We start from the raw sequence: 22,848 nt of genomic DNA, 5'->3' as shown, positions 1-22,848 counted from the left end.
GCAAATGAATAAAATAAAAATATCTTAAAAAAAGTCCTTGGCAACATCTTACAACTGCAGAGAGCTTTTTTTCTAAGAATTGGTGTGTTTTTCCCCCTCTCCTTTTACTAGGTGAAAATTCTTTGTTAAATAAATATACTAAACGTTAATCAGAAGCAAATGGCATGAACTGTTTAAATTATGAGGAGCATAGCTTTCTTTTTAGATTTCAGTAGAATAAAAATAGAGTAATAATTACATTTATGTTGAGTATCTATTTGTGTTTTAAACTATTAATGGTATTCTCAATGTATGTAAAACATAGTTCGTAGAACCCTTGTGTTAAATAAATTGTTTGATACACATTTTGCTGTTTGAAATATAGCGACAAATATGTTAGAAAGTGAATCTATGTTCTAAATATTTGGATTGTATTTAAAGTTAAGTGAATATGGTGTACCTCATTACTGTTGACAAAGGAGAAGTGCTTACTTTTCTAATAATGAAGGATTAGCCAAGCTACGGTAAACATTCTAGTTGGTGTCCTGTACATAATAGTGTTTTATTCAAGTTTTACATAAGAAAATCATTATGTTATAGGTTATTTTAAACAAAGCATTATCAAAATATTCCCATACCTTGTGTAGAATAGGCATCCATAATTCTCTTGGAAATTATTCTTCATTATAGTGTTTGTATATATTTGTATTATTACAGCTTCTAGTTTAATGTCTTGTATGTCACTTGACCAACTCAGTGCTTAGTGACTGAAAATTCATTGTCATTCTTTGAATTCTAATAAATCTACACAGAAATTATTGGATTCTTACTACAAATATATTCCAAGACATCACTCATCACTTTGTCTATTGAGATTTTATTTGACTACCATGTTAAATTATGTGAAAATAAGAAGATTCTTCTGTACCTTTCAGAACAATGCAAAAAGCAATAGATCAACAATATGCATTTTAAATCAATGAAATAGTCTTAGTTCACTGAAACATTGATGCTTCTGCTAACAGTAATTGGTTTGACAATAGTGATTTGTAGTGACTCAGGCTACTGCAGGACACTCAGTTTATAAAAACTTTACCTTGTCCATGTAAAATTCACTATGTCCAATAGTTCTGAGACAATAATATTCATATTTATAGCTATGTGATTAAATACTCAAATGGTAATATTTCTTTGTTAAGAGAGATGCCTTGGTTAATACAAAAATGAAGCAAATCAATCTTTCACCTGTTTCACAGTGAGCTGATCCAGTTTATTACAAGTGGACCTATAATTGCCATGGAGATTTTACGAGATGATGCTATATGTGAATGGAAGAGACTTCTCGGACCTGCGAACTCTGGACTGGCACGTACAGATGCTCCTGAAAGCATTAGAGCCCTCTTTGGAACAGATGGCATAAAGAATGCAGCTCATGGCCCTGATTCTTTCGCTTGTGCTGCCAGAGTAAGCTGTTTTTAAACTATTTTAATTTGTTTTGGTTTTGCTAAATGTTTGATATCAGAGTAAAGCATTTTGTCACAGCTGACTTAAGGTAGATTTATGCAGCTGATCTAATAGTAGAAGAAACCTTTGACCTTTTGCTTGTGATAAAGCTCTGGGAGTTGGTGATGGATAAGGGAAGCTTGGTGTGCTGCAGTCCATGGGGTCGCAAAGAGTGGGACAAGACTGAGTGACCAAACTGAAACAGTGTTTCAGTGATATGTCTCCTTTGAGAACTGGCAATCTGGTCATGGTCTGAATATGTTTCTCCAGTTAAAATACTTGTTGTCTTGTTTTGTTCCAAAGACTTAAATCACTGAGGCTTATCAGTAAATGAATTATTCCTGTAAGAATACCACTTTATGGAAAGTGAATATTCAAAAAGACATATTCTTTCTTTGACTCAGACTTGACACCGTATTTTCAAGCTTAACATCCTTCCTTTTTCTACATATAGCTAGTGTTTATGAAAGTTTTTCTATTAATAATTCTCATTTTAAATTTATATAAATAAGGTATTACTCCACTGGGTTTATACTGATGTTGAATTAATGAGATGCAAGTTAATTCTTAGTATTGAGAAGTTTCTCAGCTAATTTAAGATGGTTTTTAGTCTGGTCATATATAAAGTGGAATAATACTAGCAAGTTTTATGATATGAAAGTGAAAGTGTTAGTTGCTCAGTCATGTCTGACTCTTTGCAAACCCATGGTCAGTAGCCCGCCAGGCTCCTCTGTCCATGGGATTCTCCAGGCAAGAATACTGGAATGGGTTGCCATTTCCTTCTCCAGGGGATCTTCCCGACCCAGGGACTGAACCCTCATCTCCCGCATTGTAGGTGGATTCTTTTAGTGCTGAGCCACTGAGGAAGCCCTTAAGTTTTGATGGCTGTGGAATATTCTCCTGCATGGATAAAGCATTTTTACTTCAGCATTTCCTTACCTTTGGATGTTTTGTTAGGTTCTAATTCTTTTCATGTTTGTACTAAGGGTGCACTGATCATGTGACTTCATATTTCATCAATATCTTGGTTTATTTTCTGAGAACAGATTTCATATTTGACATTAGAATATGTAGATTTCAGTAATTTTTTTTAAATGTCTTAAATTGAGTCCTTTACAAAAATGATATTTAAAATGACTGTGTGAAATTTTCAGAGACACCTGTAACTGGCAACCATTTATTAATTTATTTTATCCTGATGATTAAGGATATGGGTGTAGATTAGTCAAATGTTTTAGGAGATTTCACATGGGGTCTTATCAGGGTGAAATTTATGAAATGATATAAGTATATACTTAACAATTTGTATAAAATACAGTACAAAAAACTGTATACTTAAAGCTGATCAAATTGAGTCTGAGTTTTATTTTTGGGGAAAGTTACATATCTTTATCCATCCCTGCTAGGTCATTTAGAGACATATAAAAGACTTAGAGTAATAGCAAAGAACCTCAGAAAGAGAAAAGCTTTATGCAGAATGTTTAAAGCAGCTGAAATCACAAATGAATATGAATTTTTTTGTTTGACATTATCAGTATATTTGTTGTTTGAAGTCTCTAAATTACTTGCCATATAACCATGATCTAGTAACAGGGTTCTTGCAAATATTAGCTGAATTAATAGGTGAGACAGATATGGCAGTCAGCCCAAGGAGAAAGAGAAAGCAAAGGCATAGAATCTCACTTTCACCAAGATATATTTAAGTGGCAATCTTTATATTTTTGCCTTAAATACATATTTATTCATATATAAATGAGTACTTGAAAAACTTGGGTTTTCATTTTTTTCAACTGAGCAAAAAAGAGGTTGAGACAAAAATAATTGGTCAAATAATTGGTTAAACTAGAGTTGGAACATTCTAGCATTGCTTTTTACATCTGAAAGAGAAGTGATATTATAGAAAAAGTTCAGGACTTTGGAGTTAGTATGACTGGATTTTGAAACATGACTTTGCCATGTATTAACTCGCAAGGGCTTGTTCCTTAAGCCTTTTGAATGTCTTTTTTTCTCATTTGTTCAGGGTAGATAAATAAAAATTCTTCATATGTTAAATAAACTGCTTCTGAATTTCAGTCATTCCAAAATATTTATTGAGAAGCTATTGTGAACAAGGCAAAGTCCTGCTTCTCATGGAGCTTACAGCTCTTCTAATGTCAGATAATAAATAAACAGATCTGTAACTCTGATGTCTACTAATAAGTGCTCTGAAGAAAATAAACCAGGAGAAGGCCACAGAAAAAGACCAGAGGCAGAAGGATCATGTGTGGAGTGGAGGTGTGGAATACTATTTAAAAAAAAAAATTATTTTAGTTTTGGCTGTGTCCGGTCTTAGTTGAGGCACGTGGAATATTTTGTTAAAGTGCCCAGGCTTTCTAGTTGTGGCAGGAGGCTCAGTAGTGGCAGCACACAGGCTTAGTTGCCCCTTAGCATGTGAGATCTTGGTTCCCCAACCAGGGATCAAACCCACATCCCCCTGCATTGGAAGGTGGATTCTTACCACTGGACCACCAGGGAAGTCTCTAGAATGCTGTTAAATCTAGTATATTCAGAAAGTCCTTACAGTCTCTGGTTTGAGCAGAGATCAGAAGGAAGTGAGGGAGAAAGCCATTCAAATGTCCTGGGGAAAGTGTTCCAGGAAGAAAGGGAACAATACATGTAAAGATTCTGAGGTAGGATATTTGCTGTGTTCAAGGAACAGTGAGGAGGTGAGGCCAGTGATGCTGGGGCAGAAATAGCTTCATGGAAATAGGTTGAAGATTAGGTCAGATGTAGCAAGGGACCAGGTCACATAAGGCCTTGTAGGACATCTGGGACTTTGAAATTTATTGTGAATGAGACAGGAGATGTTGGAGGGTACTGTGCAGAGGAGTGACATGATTTTTCTAAGTCTCATTTTTACTACTGTTAATAATGGACCAGTTAGGGTGGAGGGACATGTGTTGTGGGAAAATTTGGAATGGGAGGTCATTCAGGTGGTTAGTGAAATTGTTAAAGGGAGAGTTGGTTGGCATGTGGCATGGACCAAAGTGACAGATAGTGAAGGTAGTGGATGGATTCTGGATATATTTTGAAGGATTTCCTGATATATGGGACAGGTGGAGAAGAATCAGGAATTACTAGTTTCTTGTTGTTATTGTTTATTTTTTCCTTGTGCAATTGAAGGATAAGGAAAAAGGTGGGATTGAACAGATTAATGGGAGACAGTGGAAATTAGAAGTTCTGTTTTGGATGTTTTAAATCTGAAATGTCAATATGGATGTGTAGTTTAGGGCAGAAGTTGGGCCGGAGGTTAAAATGTAGGAACCATCAGAATACAGAGAGCATTGAAAGCCATGGGACTCAAGGACCTCAGCAAGACAGGGACAATAGAATAGTGACAATAGATAGTACTAGACCCCTCAAGAGCACTTAGGCATCTGCTAGATAGGAGAAAATCATTAAAGGAGACTGAGAAGAAGTGACAAGTGAGGTGGGAAGAAAACCAAGTAATAAAAGCATTCCAGGATGTAGGGATCAATTGTGTCAAAAGCTGTTGGGTCAGGTAAGGTGAGGTCTGAGAATTAACCAGGGTACTTGGCAACGTGGAGGTGGCTGGGGATTTTCATGAGTAAACTTCCACAGAATGAAAGCCTAATTAGTTGTAAGTTTAAGAGGGAATGGAAGAGAATAAGACAAAATGACGACATCTCTTCTGAGAAGTTTTGTTGCAAAGGAAGCAGAGAAGAGGAGCTGTAGAAAGGCCCTGTCCTTACAGTTTGCAGTCCTCTACCATAGCTTCTTGTCACACTAGGTTTACTTCATTCATTCATTCACTACCTACCAGGACCCTGTAGGTATTTGAGTTTTCATCTGTACCATACAAGTTCTCTGAGAATATGTAATCAAAGCATCTGGTACAGGTCTACAAGCGGTACTTGGTGATACTCATCAAGAAGAGTAATAAGCAAAGGCATTAATACAATAGAAAGATACTAGTCTAAGAAATGGAACATTTTAATTCTAAAGAGTCATTAATGCTGGAATCACTCAAGTATCAGATCAGATCAGATCAGATCAGTCTCTCAGTCGTGTCCGACTCTTTGCAACCCCATGAATCGCAGCACGCCAGGCCTCCCTGTCCATCACCAACTCCTGGAGTTCGCTGAGACTCACGTCCATCGAGTCAGCGATGCCATCCAGGCATCTCATCCTCTGTCGTCCCCTTCTCCTCTTGCCCCCAATCCCTCCCAGCATCAGAGTCTTTTCCAATGAGTCAACTCTTCGCATGAGGTGGCCAAAGTATTGGAGTTTCAGCTTTAGCATCATTCCTTCCAAAGGAATCTCAGGGCTGATCTCCTTCAGAATGGACTGGTTGGATCTCCTTGCAGTCCAAGGGACTCTCAAGAGTCTTCTCCAACACCACAGTTCAAAAGCATCAATTCTTCGGCGCTCAGCCTTCTTTACAGTCCAACTCTCACATCCATACGTGACCACAGGAAAAACCATAGCCTTGACTAGATGAACCTTTTTTGGCAAAGTAATGTCTATATGCCACTATTTGAACAGTTCCTCAGATTGGTTTTTTATTTGTTTTTCTGGCCACACCATAAGGCATGTTAGATCTTAGCTCCTCAATCAGCAATCAGACCTGCACCCCTGCACTGGGAGTGCAGAGTCTTAACCTCTGGACCACCAGGGAGGTCCCCCAATTGGTTGTTTTAAACTGCATACCAGTGTGGTACAGTAACACATCCTATTATCTTTCAATTTTTAAATTTAGTGAAAGTGAGTATTTACTTTGAGCTCTTTGTTTTAGATGCTGAAGCACCTACAAGGCTGTGTAAGTTAGTTCTTTTGGGGGCAGTTACCAAAATAACCACAACCTTGGAGAAGTGTAGGGTACTGATGATTGGCAGCATCAGTAAAGGCCTCCTGGAGGAAGTGATCTTTGAAGTGATCCTTTACACATTAGCATGGTTCTTTGAGGACAGCCGGCTTTATAGGGAACGGTGGAGATAATAGTAGTAAAAGCTTAGTGGCAGAGAAGCATATGTCTGAAAAATTGGTTAGTGTGGCCATCTTCATGGCCAGTTCAAATTGCTGGGTTGTCCTTTTAATGAGTTATGTGCAAAGCAAATAGCACAACATGTATCTGGTTATAAAATGAGGTTCATGTGATTTGACTTTAAACTAGCACCATATATATAGTAAATTAATTTTAACTAACTGTAGCTCTGATTCTTGAATACTCATCTGTTTCTGTAAAGATTTCCTAATTTTTAACTGCATTTTAGACATTTTAATGAAAGCCTTGAATCGAACCTGTGTCTCATAAACTGATACTTTGGATAAAATAGGGAACCTTATATTGATTACATCCAATATTCAAAATGTTAAGACATTCTCAGTTTTATTCCTGGGACAGAATAATACATATTGTCATTGCTTTAATACTTCTTTATATGTTATTTTTTAAGACTTAAAACAAGGTTCAGTTCATCAGTTAGCCTTTGTAAAAATAATTTTTAGGAAATTCAGGAAAGAATTTATATTGTGAAACTTTAAAAGTAAGCCAGAAAGAAAAACACCAATACAGTATACTAACGCATATATATGGAATTTAGAAAGATGGTAACAATAACCCTGTATACGAGACAGCAAAAGAGACACTGATGTATAGAACAGTCTTATGGACTCTGTGGGAGAGGGAGAGGGTGGGATGATTTGGGAGAATGGCCTTGAAACATGTATAATATCATGTATGAATCGAGTTGCCAGTCCAGGTTTGATGCACGATATGGATGCTTGGGGCTGGTGCACTGGGACGACTCAGAGGGATGGTATGGGGAGGCAGGAGGGAGGAGGGTTCAGGATGGGGAACACATGTATAGCTGCGGCGGATTCATTTCGATATTTGGCAAAACCAATACAATATTGTAAAGTTTAAAAATAAAATAAAAAAAAAGTAATTGCTTTGTTCTTCCCTTCTCATATAAATAGCTTAGGAGTAAAAGAGATTGTATTTGGGTAGGACCCTATGGGGCCTCCCTGGGACAGTCACTTCCCCTATGCCCTCTACTTTAGCTCCTCTCTGAGGTATCCAGAAAGTAGTCTCTGATGCACATTTCCTGAGTCGTTTTACAGATGTATAACAAAATTACATGTGCCAAAGTCATTTCTCTCTGTCTTTAGGAAATGGAGTTATTTTTTCCTTCGAGTGGAGTGTGTGGGCCAGCAAACACTGCTAAATTTACCAATTGTACTACTTGTTGCATTGTTAAGCCCCATGCTGTCAGTGAAGGTAAGTACTGTGTTAAATACAATATAGCCAATACTGCTAAGTCACTTCAGTCGTGTCCGACTCTGTGTGACCCCATAGATGGCAGCCCACCAGGCTCTGCCGTCCCTGGGATTCTCCAGGCAAGAACATTGCTAATAGCTGAATTTGTTAATATTTGTTTTCTTGATATAGGCTATGTGTTGAAATTAAAATATAGTTTTAATATTTCCATTCACTTTTTTGAAGGCACATGAATAAAAGTGATGTAATATGAGGGCAAAATCTGAGTTTATATTTGTCTTTCTCTTTGTGCATTTCTAAAAGATGTTCCTTGGGTTCCTGCTCATGCTCATCCTATTACTGATCTTGATTCCCTGACTTTTAATCTGCTTTCTCTTCTCCCAGCTGCATACTGTGATTAACTTAATTCACTTAAACAGCACTTCTAATTTAAAGCAATGTCTATCAGATCTGCAGTATGCCCTTCCTGAGCAAGCTAGAAACTTCTTTTGGTTCTGAGTATCTGAAACAGTTCTTTCATATGTGTGTGTTTGTGTGTATGTGTGTGAAAGAGTTTGCAATTTTTTTCTTTATTTTTCTTCATGTGTTTGTTTTAGTTGTTCAATGTATTTTTGTCAGCCATCCCAAATCCTTTTGGAAATGAGATGGGGTATAATTTAAAAGGTCATCTCTAAAAAACTGCAATATACTAAATAATAGATGTTTAAATAAATGCTAAGTAAATACTATTTATTTATACTAAATAAATAATAGATGAATGAATGGATTTAAAAAATTTTTGTGTTCTAAGTATTATATGGGTTTAAGTCATTTTTATTTTTTAAAGATTTAAACTATATTTCATATACTCATATTTGATATATGAAAGTAGAGGCATGAGTTCAAGTAAAAAATTTTTGTTGAATCTAATCAGATGGCAGAATATTTTATTTAAACTTTGATATATGAAGGCATTGTTTATTTTTAAATTTCAATTTTAGGGATATTTTAAACCATTGTGAAATGCATAATTAACCCAATTCAGCTTAAGCTGTGACTATATGAAATATAGTTTCAGGTCTCAAGTTGAGTTTATTATTAGATTTACTTGGCCCCCTTCCACTGGCTGGTTTATGTTTCTTTTTCTATAGTGATCCAATTTCTTGGTGCATTTAATTTTACCTGTGGTCTCTAAGAAGAGATTTTTTAAAAAAAGGAGTTGTTAAGAGAGCAGCTGAAATGGAATAACAGAATATTATCTTTTGTTGACTGTCCACTGCCCCAAAGAAGGCCAAAAAGGCTTGTTGATTAAGCAAAACTGAGTTTATTGCTTACTACAGTAAGGAGATCACACTTAGTGGACTTTACAATGGAGAGGTCATGGGCAGATAGTGTAGAATTTCAGGTGTGACCCTGAGAGATTTAAGATAGGTCTGTCAGTGCAGTGATATGATTGAAATGGGGTAAAATTTGTGATTAATAGTTTAGAATTAGTAGAAACATTGAGGCAAGAATCTTAACCAAGTCTTAAAAGTATACAACTGTTTGAGTTATTTGCCCTATTGAAGGAATATTGTGAAAAAGAAACAGTTTGAATAGTCTGTTGTTGAGATAACCGGACTTTTGGGAAGTTCTTGAGCTAAACAGTGAAGTTATTTACTGATTTACAGTTTTATCTTTGTAGGCAGTAATTTCTTGGCACAAATGATAAAGTCATGTGGATGTAGGCGGCCTTGGTTCTTAGTATTCTAGTTAATCTATATGGATGCAGTGATTCACTTCTAACTTACAAGAGAACTAGAGAAAAGAGCTTAATTTGTGGAACAAATGGTGGAAATTTGGGGTATTGTAGTCTTTTTACCTAAGTAGATTGAAATATATTTTGTTATTTGGGACTTAGGATTTAAAAGGGAAGAAAAACAAGGTGAATTTTCTTGTTTTGTTTTCTAATTTATAAATTATGCAATGTGTTTGTCTTGATGTCCTTAGTATTATTTACATATAGTTAGTTTAATTCCATCGATAAAATAAATTATTTTCACTCTGAAATCAGGCTGTGTAGATTTGTATTCTGGCTCTGCTACTTACTAGCCATGGGAATACTGGATAAATTACTTAACCTCTTTGTACCTTGTTTTTTCATCTATAAAATGGGAATAATAGTATCCCCTCTTCACGAGGTAGTGGTAAGGTTCAAGTGCACTTAATGTAATGGTTACATGACTAAATGATTAATTAAGTGATTAAATGTAGAGATTAATGTCCTAAACAGTGCCCAGAACTTAAAGTGCTATATGTGTTAGGCATTATTACTATTATGCTGCTGCTGCTGCTGCTAAGTCGCTTCAGTCATGTCCAACTCTATGCGACCCCATAGACCGCAGCCCACCAGGCTCCCCCATCCCTGGGATTCTCCAGGCAAGAACACTGGAGTGGTTTGCCATTTCCTTCTCCAAAGCATGAAAGTGAAAAGTGAAAGCGAAGTCGTTCAGTCGTGTCCAACTCTTCGTGACCCCATGGACTGCAGCCCACCAGGCTCCTCCGTCCATGGGATTTTCCAGGCAAGAGTACTGGAGTGGGGTGCCATTATTACTATTATGATTACTACTATATTCCTACTACCACTACTACTGTTATTATCTTTTACTTTTTAAGTAAAGGTGAATGACGCCTTAGAGACAAAGCAGTAGTTTAAAATACTAACAAAATCCAACATCCATCATCCCCAGAAAGAAAATCCCATTATTTTTTGAGGAACAAAATACTTTATTTTTTTAAAATCTAAACTTAAGCCCATAAAGTAGGATTAATGCTTCCATCTAGTTGTTTTGGCAGCTATCAGCAATTACCTATTCCGATTGTCCATTACTGTTGGTATTGGGCAGGAGATGTTAACCAAATATGGGAGAGCTGCTTTTGCACTTGAAATGGTCAAGACATTAGGCTTTTTGATATATTAGAACCCTGAAGTTTTGTTGGAAATTTTCCTTTCTTTTAACAGATTACTGCATTAAACAATTTGCTGCATTTTTCATAACGTTGTCCTCTCTGATTGTATGTTCCTCCTCAGTAAAATAAGTTAGGATAGTTTAAGAACAGAATAGATATTATTCTGTGAAACTGTGTAGAAAATTCTTTTGAAAGAAAAGTATATTGTGTAGCTCACTGTTGTGTTTTGGCTCTAAAAACTAACTTCCTACCTAACAGGCACCCCCCTGAATTTTGGCTGATTGAATTTGGTTAAGTTCCCAGCTTTTTGTGTGTTGGATTTCCTTCAAGTAATTCAGCATCTGGAATACTATGGAAGAGGCATGACAGTTTTTGGTATAGAGAGATTGGATTTACATATGATTTCACTTATATGAGGAATATAAAAAATGAACAACAAATGAACAAACAAAGCAGATACAGACTCACAGAGTCCAAGAATAAGCTGGTGGTTGCCAGAGGGAGAGGGGTTTGGGGAGGTGGACAAAATAGGTGAAGGGGATTAAAAGGTACACATTTATAAAACAGGTAGGTCAGGAGGATGTAATGCATACATAGACGAGTCAGTAACACTGTAACAGCTTTGCATGGTGACGGATGATAACTCGTCTTAATGCGGTGATCATTTCAGAGTGCGGAATCAGTGTACACCTGAAACTAATGTAGTATTATATGTTAATTATAAATAAAAGGATTGGCTATAACATTGTTAATCTCAGTTTCAATAAAAATTCTTGGAGTGGGCCCAGCTTTGCTAGGAGTTAGAGTTTTAAACTCTAAAACTCACGGTTTTAGAGTTTTATGATTGTTTTATCCTATCTGAAGGAGTAAACAGTCTAAGGAAATATACAATAGGTTCATTGAACTGTTGTACATATAATACTCTGACTTTGTATGGAGCTTAGCATGCATTTTTGAAGCACAAAATTATAGGTATTGAAAATACCTAATGAATTTGTAAGTTATGGGGACTTTCAATGAAGTCATCAATGTATTCACTTATAAGGAATCTCAAGAGTTCTGTTAGTTCCTACTAAAGAATCCCAGTCTTCAAGAAGGCTTGCTTGTCCTAACAAAGTAGTTGTGTATTAGGCTACTGAAAACCTTTTAGAAATAGTGAAATTTGCCTGCTAACATGTTCCAACATCTAATACCCTTTAGAAGGAAATGAGAGCCCCTAGGATTGTCAGTTGTAATGTCTTGAGTGAGGGCAGAGAAGAAAGTCTCCTCAAATCTTGTTAATGAGACTGTTAGAACTTAAGTATAGAACAACAATAGTTTTTTATTATTAATACTAATTGTAGTTCATGTTTATGGAGTGATAAGTACTCTACATGAATTATTTAATTCTTAAAACTGTGAGGCTAGCTATTATTTGAAATGCATGCCGCAGAGGAAGAAACCTAGGCAGTGAGATGTTAATAACTTGCCCAAAGTCCTACAACCCTTAGGTGGTAGGGTTGGGATTTGAACCAAATTTGTCTTCTTTTTATCACATTATACTGTCCTGCATCTACATGGGTTATCACATAGACCCTAAATCCCCATCATCAAGTTTGATTATTAACCCCATTTTACTGATGTGGAATCTAAGAATTAGAAGGGGTAGGTTATAACTTGAAATCCAGGGCTGTTTGATTCCACAGCTGGAATTATTTGTGATATTTGTGGTACTCCATGAATATTGAGATCAACTAATTGTGGAAAGCCATTGCTGATAGGTATGAAGGGTAATCTGAATATCTTAAACGTAGTTTTAAAAATCTTAACTGGGTGGAAAATACTTATAGTTTAAGATGGAACTTGGAGAAATGAATGCTGTTCTGGTCAAGGTAATTGTTAAGAGATGAATAACAAATTCTTAAAAACTGTAAATTTAGAATACTTTCTTAAAATTTTTCAGTTAAATGGGAATAATGCTTTTTATATTTCTAAAGATGTTTAATTTGATTACAACAATCATTGTTCTTTTTAACTTTTTATTTTCATTTTAAAATCAATTTTTATTCTAGTATAGTTGCCTTAGGCTTCCCTGATAACTCAGTTGGTAAAGAATCCGCCTGCAATGAAGGAGACCCCAGTTTGATCCCTGGGTAGGGAAGATCCCCTGGAGAAAGAAAAGGCTACCCACTCCAGAATTATGGCCTAGAGAATTCCATGGACTGTATAGTCCATGGGGTCATAAAAAGTCGGACATAACTGAGCGACCTTTACACACACAGAGTTGTCTTACAAGTTGTATTAGTTTCTGATGGAGCAAAGACAATCAGTTATTCATATATATATACCCCTTCTTTTTTATATTTCTTTCCCATTAGGTCACCACAGAACACTGAATAGAGTTCCCTGTGTTATACAGTGGGTTCTCATTAGTTGTCTATTTTATGCATAGTATATATATGTCAATCCTGATCTCCCAATTAATCTCACCACCCCACCCCTGACCCTTGGTATACATATGTTTATTCTGTATATCTGTGTCTCTATTTATGCTTTGTAACTAAGTTCATCTGTACCATTTTTCTAGATTCCACATTGGTGATATTATATGATGCTTGTTTTTCTCTTTCTGACTTCAGACTGTATGACAGTCCCTAGGTCCATCCATGTCTCTGCAGATGGCACAATTTTGTTTCTTTTTATGGCTGAGTAATATTCTATTGCCTCTATGTAAGGTTGGATACTGTAAAACTCTTAGAGGAAAACATGGAAAACATTCTTTGACATAAATTGCAGCAAGATCTTTTTTGACCCACTTCCTAGAGTAGTGAAAATAAAAACAAAAATAAATAAATAAGACCTAATTAAATTTAAAAGCTTTTGGCACAGCAGAGGAAACCATAAATAAAATAAGACTAAAAGACAGCTCTCAGAATGGGAGGAGATATTTGCAAATGAAGCAACTGACAAGGGATTAATCTCCAAAATACTCAAACAGCTCAATATCAAAAAAAGAATCCAAACAAAAATTGGGTGGGAAGGCCTACATAGACATTTCTCCAGAGAAGACATACAGATGGCCGACAAATACATGAAAAGATGCTCAGCATCACTATCACTGGTTATTAGAGAAATGCAAAGTAAAACTACAATGAGGTATTACCTCACACCTATCAGAATGGCCATTATCAAAAAAATCTGCAAACAGTAAATGCTGGAGAGGGTGAGAAGAAAAGGGAACCCTCCTACAGTGTTGGTGGGAATGTAAATTGGTACAGCCACTATGGAGAACAGTACAGAGGTTCCTTAAAACACTAAAAATAGGACTACCATTTGACTGAGCAGTCCCACTCCTGGGCATGTACCCAGAGGAAACCATAATTCCAAAAGATACATACACCCCAGTGTTCATTGCAGCACTATGTACAATATCCAGGATGTGGAAGCAACCTAAATGTCCATCAGCAGAGAAGGGTATAAAAAAGATGTGGTACATCTATACAGTGGAGTATTGCTCAGTTCTTATTTTGTTTTATCCTGTTTTTAAAGTTGAAGTCTTTTCCTAGGTGTAATTTATTTTCATGTATTTCAGGTTACTCTGTCCCAGGACCACTCCCTTGTTCCTTTTCTCCTCAGGGCCTTTCTACTACTTTGCTTTCCCTGGGAGGTGCATCCCTTCCTCCTTCTCCCACCCCCCAAAATGTCATTTTTCTCAGAGAAACCCCAAATGACATGTTCTCTTGGTGCACTCTGCTTTCCCTTTATGGCACTTAGCATGGTTTGCTATTATATATTGTGTAATTATATGTGTATGTGTGTATGCATGTCGATACATATATAGCTATAATACATAATATATATTAATTTTTGAGTGATCATTTTTACCTCTACTGTATTACAAACTCAATTATAGGAACAGTATTTGTTTCATTGTCATACTTTAAAAAATATTTTGTACTCCTTATTGTAATTTTTATTTTAAGAGAAGAAAGTGAAATAAAGTGTTAGTTGCTCAGTCGTGTCCGACTCTTTATGACCCCATGGGCTGTAGCCCACCAGGCTTCTCTGTCCAAGGGATACTGGAGTGGGCTGCCATTCTTTTCTCCAGGGGATCTTCCCAACTGAGGGATTGAACCCCAGTCTCCAACATTGCAGGCAGATTCTTTACCCACTGAGTCACCAGGGAATGTGTTACTTAGGAGTCTTTAGTATCTGAATGTTGTCAGAGAATGTGGTCTCTGTAATGTTTGTTTCTTTGAAATTTGTTGTTGTCCTCTGTGACTTAACTAGTGACTCATTTAAAAAATTCCAATGTGTGTTTGAAAAGAAGGATGTTGCTGCATTGTTCTCTCTTTATATGTAAGTAGTTATTAATTCAAACTTTGTTGCCCCAAATTGCACTTTTTTGATCTGCTTGAATAATCAGCTTCTGAAAAACACTTGGTTAAATTCTTCCATGTTAAAATTATCTATTATTATGAATTTGTCATTTCTCCTTTCAATTTGGACTGCTTTGTTTATCTTGAGGCTTTTTTGTGTGTGTGATTATCTTTTTATTACTAATGTAGTGTCTTACTTTAGTTCCAATAATTGTTTTTTTGTTGTTTACCTTAAAAGAAGGCATATATTTTTCTAATTTTTAGCCTTTTCCTTATATATCTTATAATCATTATAATTGAATTTTATTTCATTCCTATTTAAAATTTTTTTGCTTTTTCAATCCAGTCTAGCAGTGTTAAAATAGTTGAATTTAACTCATTGCCATTTATTGTGATAACTGATTTGGATTCCTTTTTTTTACCGTGCTTAAGATGTTTTTTTCATTCTTTCTCTCTGCTCTTTAACCCCCCACCTCTTTCCACCTTCTGTTAGATGGATAAATTTTTCTTTATTTCCCTCTTTCTCTATTGTTTATCTGCCAATTTGAAAGCCCTAGAGAGGGGATCAGCAGACTTACAGCCATTGGGCTAAGTTGGACCAGCTGCCTGGGTTTATAAATAAAGTTTTATTTGGGACTCCCTTGGTGGTCCAATGGTTAGGACTCTGTGCTCCCAAAGCAGGGAGCCTGGGTTCGATCCCTGGTGAGGGAAATAGACCCCACAATCCGTAACTGAATATCCCAGAAGCTACAACAAAGATGGAAGATCCCACGTGCCACAACTAACACCTGGTGCAGCCAAATAAATGTTTTTTTAAAAAATAAAGTTTATTGGAACACAGCCATACTCCTTCATTTATGTATTGTCTATGGCTGCTTTTATTGCTGCATTAGTATGATTGAGTAGTTGTGACAATGGCAGCCCACTCCAGCACTCTTGCCTGGAAAATCCCATGGACGGAGGAGCCTGGTGGGCTGCAGTCCATGGGGTCGCTGGGAGTCGGACACGACTGAGCGACTTCCCTTTCACTTTTCACTTTCATGCATTGGAGAAGGAAATGGCAACCCACTCCAGTACTCTTGCCTGGAAAATCCCATGGATGGAGGAGCCTGGTAGGCTGCAGTCCATGGTGTCACTAAGAGTCGGACACGACTGAGCAACTTCACTTTCATTTTTCACTTTCATGCACTGGAGAAGGAAATGGCATCCCACTCCAGTGTTCTTGCCTGGAGCATCCCAGGGATGGGGGAGCCTGATGGGCTTCTGTCTATGGGGTCGCACAGAGTCGGACACGACTGAAGTGACCTGGCAGCAGTAGCAGCAGCAGACAGATACTAGTAAATCCTGAAAAGCCTAAAATATTAACTGTCTTACCTTTTACAGAAAAAGTTTACTGACCTCTGATATAGAGTATATATTTTTTATTTCATTTGTTCAGTAGCTAAGTTGTGTCCAACTCACGTTCAACTCTTTTGCGACCCCATGGACTGTAGCTCTCCAGGCTCTTCTGTCCATGGAATTCTCCAGGCAAGAATACTGGAGTGGATTTCCATTTCCTTCTTCAGGGATCTTTCTGGACCGGGGATTGAACCCATGTTTTCTTTTTGGCAGGTGGCTTCTTCACCATTGAGCCACCAGGGAAGCCCATATTTTTAAATTGGTTCTACTTAAATTTTAGCATCTTAAAATTTAAATTTTAAATTAAATTTAGCATCTTAAAATTTAAATTTCTACTTAATTTTCAGCATCTTTAGTACTTAACTCTAATAAATCATATTAATAAAATTTGAGCTTGTTCACTCCAGATTTTTCCAAAGACAGACTTTAGAATGGTTTAAGCAACCACTGAGATCTTCTTTTCCCATCTTCCAATTTATTGGTGTGAAAATGTTCTCCTTTTTAAATTTTAAGTAGCTTTATTGATGTATAACTTATATAATATAAAATGCATACATTCTAATTGTACATTTTTGGCACTAATAATGTCAAACTCTTAGAGTCAAGAAGTCTTCCTTAGTGGATAACTTGGTCCTGGCTGATATCTCTTAGGAGACATTTAGAGGATGAGTGGTTTTGATTATTTGCATGTTACTATGTGAAAGCAGGAGGATTGAATAGATTTGTTCCAGGCCTAATTGTGTGCCTTTATGATTATAGGGTTTTTTTTTTTTTTTAACCCATGACAAAGCAGTGAAAAGTCACTGTGTCTTTTATTGTTGAAAGTCAGGGCTTGCTCTTTACACCTGACTGGAATAAAGAAACATCTGTTGCTAGGCAGCCAAAGCAAAAGCACCTACCAACTGTGATGTGTGCATGAGGAATCTTAGACTCTCTTCAGAGCCTAGTGATATATAGTACAAGTGAAATATCTATCTATATTCAAATGTCTGAATTAGAAGGAATAAGAATATAGATAAAAGAATGGCAGAGAGCTCAGTGAAAATCCTAATAACTCTATCTGGCAAGTATGATCATAGTATATAATGTTTGGAATGACTGTTATAATTCTATGTCTTGACACTGATTATGTGGCCTTGAAGACATTTTTTAACGTCTCTAAAGCTTTATTTATCTTTTTGTTCTGCAAAGTGAAGATGACAGAACCTACTTCATGAGTAAGTTAATACATGTGAAGCACTTGGAATAGTTTGCCTAGTAAGTATACAATGAAGTCTTGACTATTAGTAGTAGTAGCTTTAGAGATAATATCACATAACACATTTTTTGAAAAACCTGAATCAGTTATGTTTTATTGCTTTGTAACAACCATCCCCAAATTAGTTCCTTAAAAATGATTTATTATTTCACCTGGACTCAGTTGACAATTTTCTTGTGGTATACATGAGGTCGCTTAGTGACTTCATGCAGCTCAGAACTGTGCTGGAGCTGGAATGTACAAGATTGTTTTTCAGCCTTCCAAGACTATTTCCACGTGGCATCTTACCATTCAGCTTCCAGATCATGGCATCTGGTCCCATCACTTCATGCAAATAGATGGGAAACAATGCAAACAGTGATGGACTTTATTTTCTAGAGCTTCAAAATCACTGTAGATGGTGACTGCAGCCATGAAATTAAAAGATGCTTGCTTCTTGGCAGAAAAACCATGACCAACATAGACAGCTTATTAAAAAGCAGACATTACTTTGCCAACAAAGATCTGTCTAGTCAAAGCTGTGGTTTTTCCAGTAGTCATGTATGGATGTGAGAGTTGGACCATAAAGAAAGCTGAGTGCTGAAGAATTGATGCTTTTGAACTGTGGTGTTGGAGAAGACTCTTGAGAGTCCCTTGGACTGCAAGGAAATCAAACCAGTCCATCCTAAAGGAAGTCAGTCCTGAGTATTCATTGGAAGGACTGATGCTGAAACTGAAACTCCAATACTTTGGCCACCCGATGCGAAGAACTGACTCATTGGAAAAGACCCTGATGCTGGGAAGGATTGAAAGCAGGAGGAGAAGGGGATGACAGAGGATGGACATGAGTTTGAGCAAGCTCTGGGATTTGGTGATGGACAGGGAAGCTTGGCGTACTGCAGTCCATGGGGTCGCAAAGAGTCGGACACAACTGAGTAACTGAACTGAACTGATGAATACCAGCGATCATGGTTCACTGGGGACTGCCAGTGTAGCAGTTGCCCTCAAGTGCTATAAAGCTTGTACATGGTTGGAATTTGGTACTCGAACCTGAAACCATGGAGATGTGCTAGACAGTGCTTCTCAAGCTTTTCAGTGAACCAGAACCATTTGGGGGACTTTTAAAATGCGCATTTCTGGGCCCTAACTTCAGAATTTAGTAAGTCTGGACTGGAGGCCAGAACCTAACTTAGAGGGGTCAGAGGTGGGAGAGAGGTTCAGTAGGGATGGCGTATATGTATACCTGTGGCTGATTCATTGGTGTATGGCAGAAACCCTCACAACATTGTAAAGCAATTATCCTCCAATTAGGGATAAACAAATATTTTTTAAAAAGCCTCCCCAGGTCATCCTGATGAACATCTGATGTCCAGTTTGAGAACCATTTATCATAAATTTTGAGCACAAGGAACATCCTGTATTTCCTCTGGTGATCTACCTGTATCAGAGGCTACTTTTTAGTTGTTTAGTTGCTCAGTCATGTCCGACTCTTTGGTGACCCCATGGACTGTAGCCTGCCAGGCTCCTCTGTCCATGGAATTTTCCAGGCAAGAATACTGGAGTGAGTTGCCATTTATTTTATACCAAGTGAAAGATTTGTAGCTTGTTTTCTGTGTCAGGTTAATAACAACCACGAAGAAGGTTAAGGAAGAGTTACCTTTTAGTTTTCAGTAATTCATATGACTCAACAGAGGTAGTCCCCTGTTCTCGGTTTTAAGTTGGTGAGAATTTCTTGGAGTGATGGAAAATTTGAATATCCATGGCACTCTGCTTTACCAAAGTAGCTTCTCAATAATACTATTTCAGTAGCATTATTCTCAATAATGTCTATTTAGCAGTTGTTTAAAAAAAATAACAGAAAAGTTTGACCTGTGTCTAGCTAGGCATTACTCTCTAGTGAGATTAGAATGAAACCTGTTTTTATTGAAAGAGCACTGGAAGAAGTATAACATTAAGGAAAGTGACTTCTAAGATTTCTCAGAAGTCTTAGTGTAATTTTAAGCTTTGATAACTTTAGAATTATAAATGCAACAAATAATTCCATTTATAAAATTAATTTAAATTTCTTTTACATTTATTCCATGTTTTGTAGCTTGAATATAGTTTATGTTTTGGTAAATATTTAAAAAGAAATCTATATAACTTTCAAATCATATTTTATTATACATTTCTAGCATTTATATTTCTAAGTTACTACCCTAAGTCTTGGGGGACAACCTGTATATATATTACTGAAGGAAATGATATTTATTGGCAGGAGAATTATTTTGTTTGAGGAAACTTCATTTTCCCATTCCTTTTTTTACATTTTTATATGTTAGAATTTAAGAGTTACCATTCAGCAAATGATGTTACTGAGGCAACATGACACATATGACTTTGAGATTATTCACCTGTTGACCTGTTCAGTTCAGTTCAGTCACTCAGTCATGTCCGACTCTTTGCAACCCCAAGGACTGCAGCACACCAGGCTCCCCTGTCCATCACCAACTCCCAGAGCTTGCTCAAATTCATGTCCGTTGAGTTGGTGATGCCATCCAACCATCTCATCCTCTATCGTCCCCTTCTCCTCCTGCCTTCAATCTTTCCCAGCATCAGGGTCTTTTCAAATAAGTCAGTTCTTCTCATCAGGTGGCCAAAGTATTGGAGCTTCAGCTTCAGCATCAGTCCTTTCAATGAATTTTCAGGACTGATTTCCTTTAGGATTGACTGGTTGGATCTCCTTGCAGTCCAAGGGATTCTCAAGAGTCTTCTCCAACACCACAGTTCAAAAGCATCAATTCTTCAGTGTTCAGCTTTCCTTAGAATCCAGCTCTCATATCCATACATGACTGCTGGAAAAACCATAGCTGTGACTACATGTTTTCTAGGTATTCACAGAGTATTTAAGGAGGAACAGGATTTATGCAAGAATAGATGCTGAGTTTTGACAAAATACTACTCCCCTTGTTTATTTTTCATGTTCATGTCTGTTAGAGGACCATGTAATTTTAGAAATGTCATTAAGTAATGCCAAACATAGTTAGAAATGTTCTGCGCTGTGAGTGCTAAGTCGCCTCACCAGTTGCGTCTGACTCTTTGCAACCCCATGGACTACATACAGCCTGCCAGGCTCCTCTGTCCATGGGATTTTCCAAGCAAGAGTATTGGAGTGGGTTGCCATTTTCTTCTTCAGGAGATCTTCCCGACTCAGAGATCGAACCTGTATCTCTTAAGTCTGCTGCATTGGCATTGGCAGGCAGGTTCTTTTACCACTAGTGCCACCTGGGAAGCCCAGAAATGGTCTAGACTTGAGGAAAACATATCTCAGTTTGCAAAGACAGTGTGTTCCCATTCTTCTGCCTTTGGAGGGATCTTCGGTACTGATTTATTGTATATCTTTCTTACTCCTCTTCTGCAGAAATGCCCCTGTAATTGCACAATGACAGAGGAAGACAGGACTTTCTTCTACTTAGGCTTTGGTCTTGTTCTTTGGGCAGCTTCCTTCCACTAACCTAGGAGCAGGACCCATCGTTCTGCAGCTGGGGCCCAGGGATTTGGGCCATATCATGTTACTTTATCAGGAGATATTTTAAAAATGAAAAGCCATGGTAACATGATCTTGTGTGGTAAGACTTTAAAAGATGACTCATGTTACATGACAGATTATAAATGAGGAAATTCTGACAATTTAATTAGAATTGATTCTTATGAGGAAGAAAAAAGGCACACATCTAAAGAAAGGATGGTACCTTACAGAAGTCTAGAGAGCTTGGGTTTCCAAATGACATGTTAAAAGACGAGAGCAGTTGATACTTATGAGAAGTGCTGAAAGATATGATCTGTGTCATTACTTTTTGCATTGTTTAATAAATGGTACACTGCTTTTCTGCATATTCACACAAACTTCCTACTCTAGAAAGCTTGTGATTCAAAGTTCTCACTTGTTTCGGTGGTTAGTTCATTTGTCCCTTGTCACTACCTTACATCGACTACATCTCTGTGTTGTCATACGGTGGCTTGTGTATGCCAAATGGGAAGTTATTTCTCCTCAGCCATTTTCATGGTGGTCATTACAGAAGAGCGTAGTTATCAAAGGAACACTCTGCAGTGTCTCTTTGGGATAATCTTAAGGGTCTTTTTTCATTATTGAAATATAGTTTATTTACCATGTTTTGCTAGTTTCTGGTATACAGCAAAATTATTCAGTTATATATATATGTATATATATAACTGAGTGTTCTGATTTTTTTCTGAGCACAGATGTTCACTTTAAAATTATTAAACTGTTATATATTTTGCCTAAAACATGTACTTTTTATATTTTACAATAAATATTTAGAAACTGGGCAAGGCAAAGAGTAGATGGTATGAAAAGTGAAGCTGTAGTCACTCAGTCGCGTCTGACTCTTCATGACCATGTGGACTGTAGCCTCCCAGACTCCTCTATCCATGGAATTCTCCAGGCAAGAATACTGGCGTGGGTAGCCATTCCTTTCTCCAGGGGATCTTCCCAACCCAGGGATCAAATCCGAGTCTCCCACATTGCAGGCAAATTCTTTACCATCTAAGCCACCAGGGAACCAGTAGATGGTATATAGTATGTTCTCATTTCCTTCAAAACAAACAAACAAAAAATATATGTATGTGTATTTGTACGTACGTTTAGTATTTCTAGAAGAGTATGTAAAGTGTTACTTACAGTGATTTCCTCTAAGAGGAAGGACTGAGAATCTGGGGTGGAAAGGAGATTTGCTTCCACCATGTACCCCTCTTACTTCCATTTTGTTTGTTTTCCAATGAGGCATATTTTTAAAAATTGTATAAAAAGGGGTAGGGGAAATTAAGACCCAAAATTCAGAACTTAAGAATTTAAGACATGTTTGACTTGTTTTTTAAGATGATATAGGTATGGAGTAATGGGATTAAGGAAGAAGTGGACTAGAGATTAAAGTCATAGGCTTTTCGGATCATCTTCGCCTTTTTCACGGCCAGGAGAGTGGTAATCGTGATGCTCTCTTGTCCTCAGATCTTTTGCTCCCAATCATAGTTTTCAAATTTTAGTGAGCATCTGGATAACTGGATCTGGATTGTTAACATAGAGATTCCTGGGCCATACCTTCAGAGTGTTTGACTCAGTATGTCTTCATTTCTGAAATTTCCAAGTCAGGCTAATGCTGCTGATG

The 22,848-nt window shown here is 37.0% G+C and overlaps 1 protein-coding gene across 4 annotated transcripts in view; it reads left to right on the top strand.

Annotated features, from left to right (window-relative positions):
- NME7 (NME/NM23 family member 7) overlaps positions 1-22,848 on the top strand; it is a 252,245-nt gene that overhangs the window by 63,904 nt on the left and 165,493 nt on the right. For all 4 annotated transcript variants that reach the window (XM_055582184.1, XM_055582183.1, XM_055582186.1 and 1 more), the window contains 2 exons: positions 1,236-1,443; positions 7,654-7,762. In XM_055582184.1, coding sequence (XP_055438159.1) covers positions 1,236-1,443; positions 7,654-7,762 — 317 coding nt within the window. The remainder of the gene's footprint in view (positions 1-1,235; positions 1,444-7,653; positions 7,763-22,848) is intronic.

This window comes from Bubalus kerabau, chromosome 5 (assembly GCF_029407905.1).
Source record: "Bubalus kerabau isolate K-KA32 ecotype Philippines breed swamp buffalo chromosome 5, PCC_UOA_SB_1v2, whole genome shotgun sequence".
Lineage (NCBI taxonomy): Eukaryota > Metazoa > Chordata > Mammalia > Artiodactyla > Bovidae > Bubalus > Bubalus kerabau.
The sequence above is the reverse complement of the archived record's forward strand: the minus strand, read 5'-3'. Positions and strand labels throughout refer to the sequence as shown.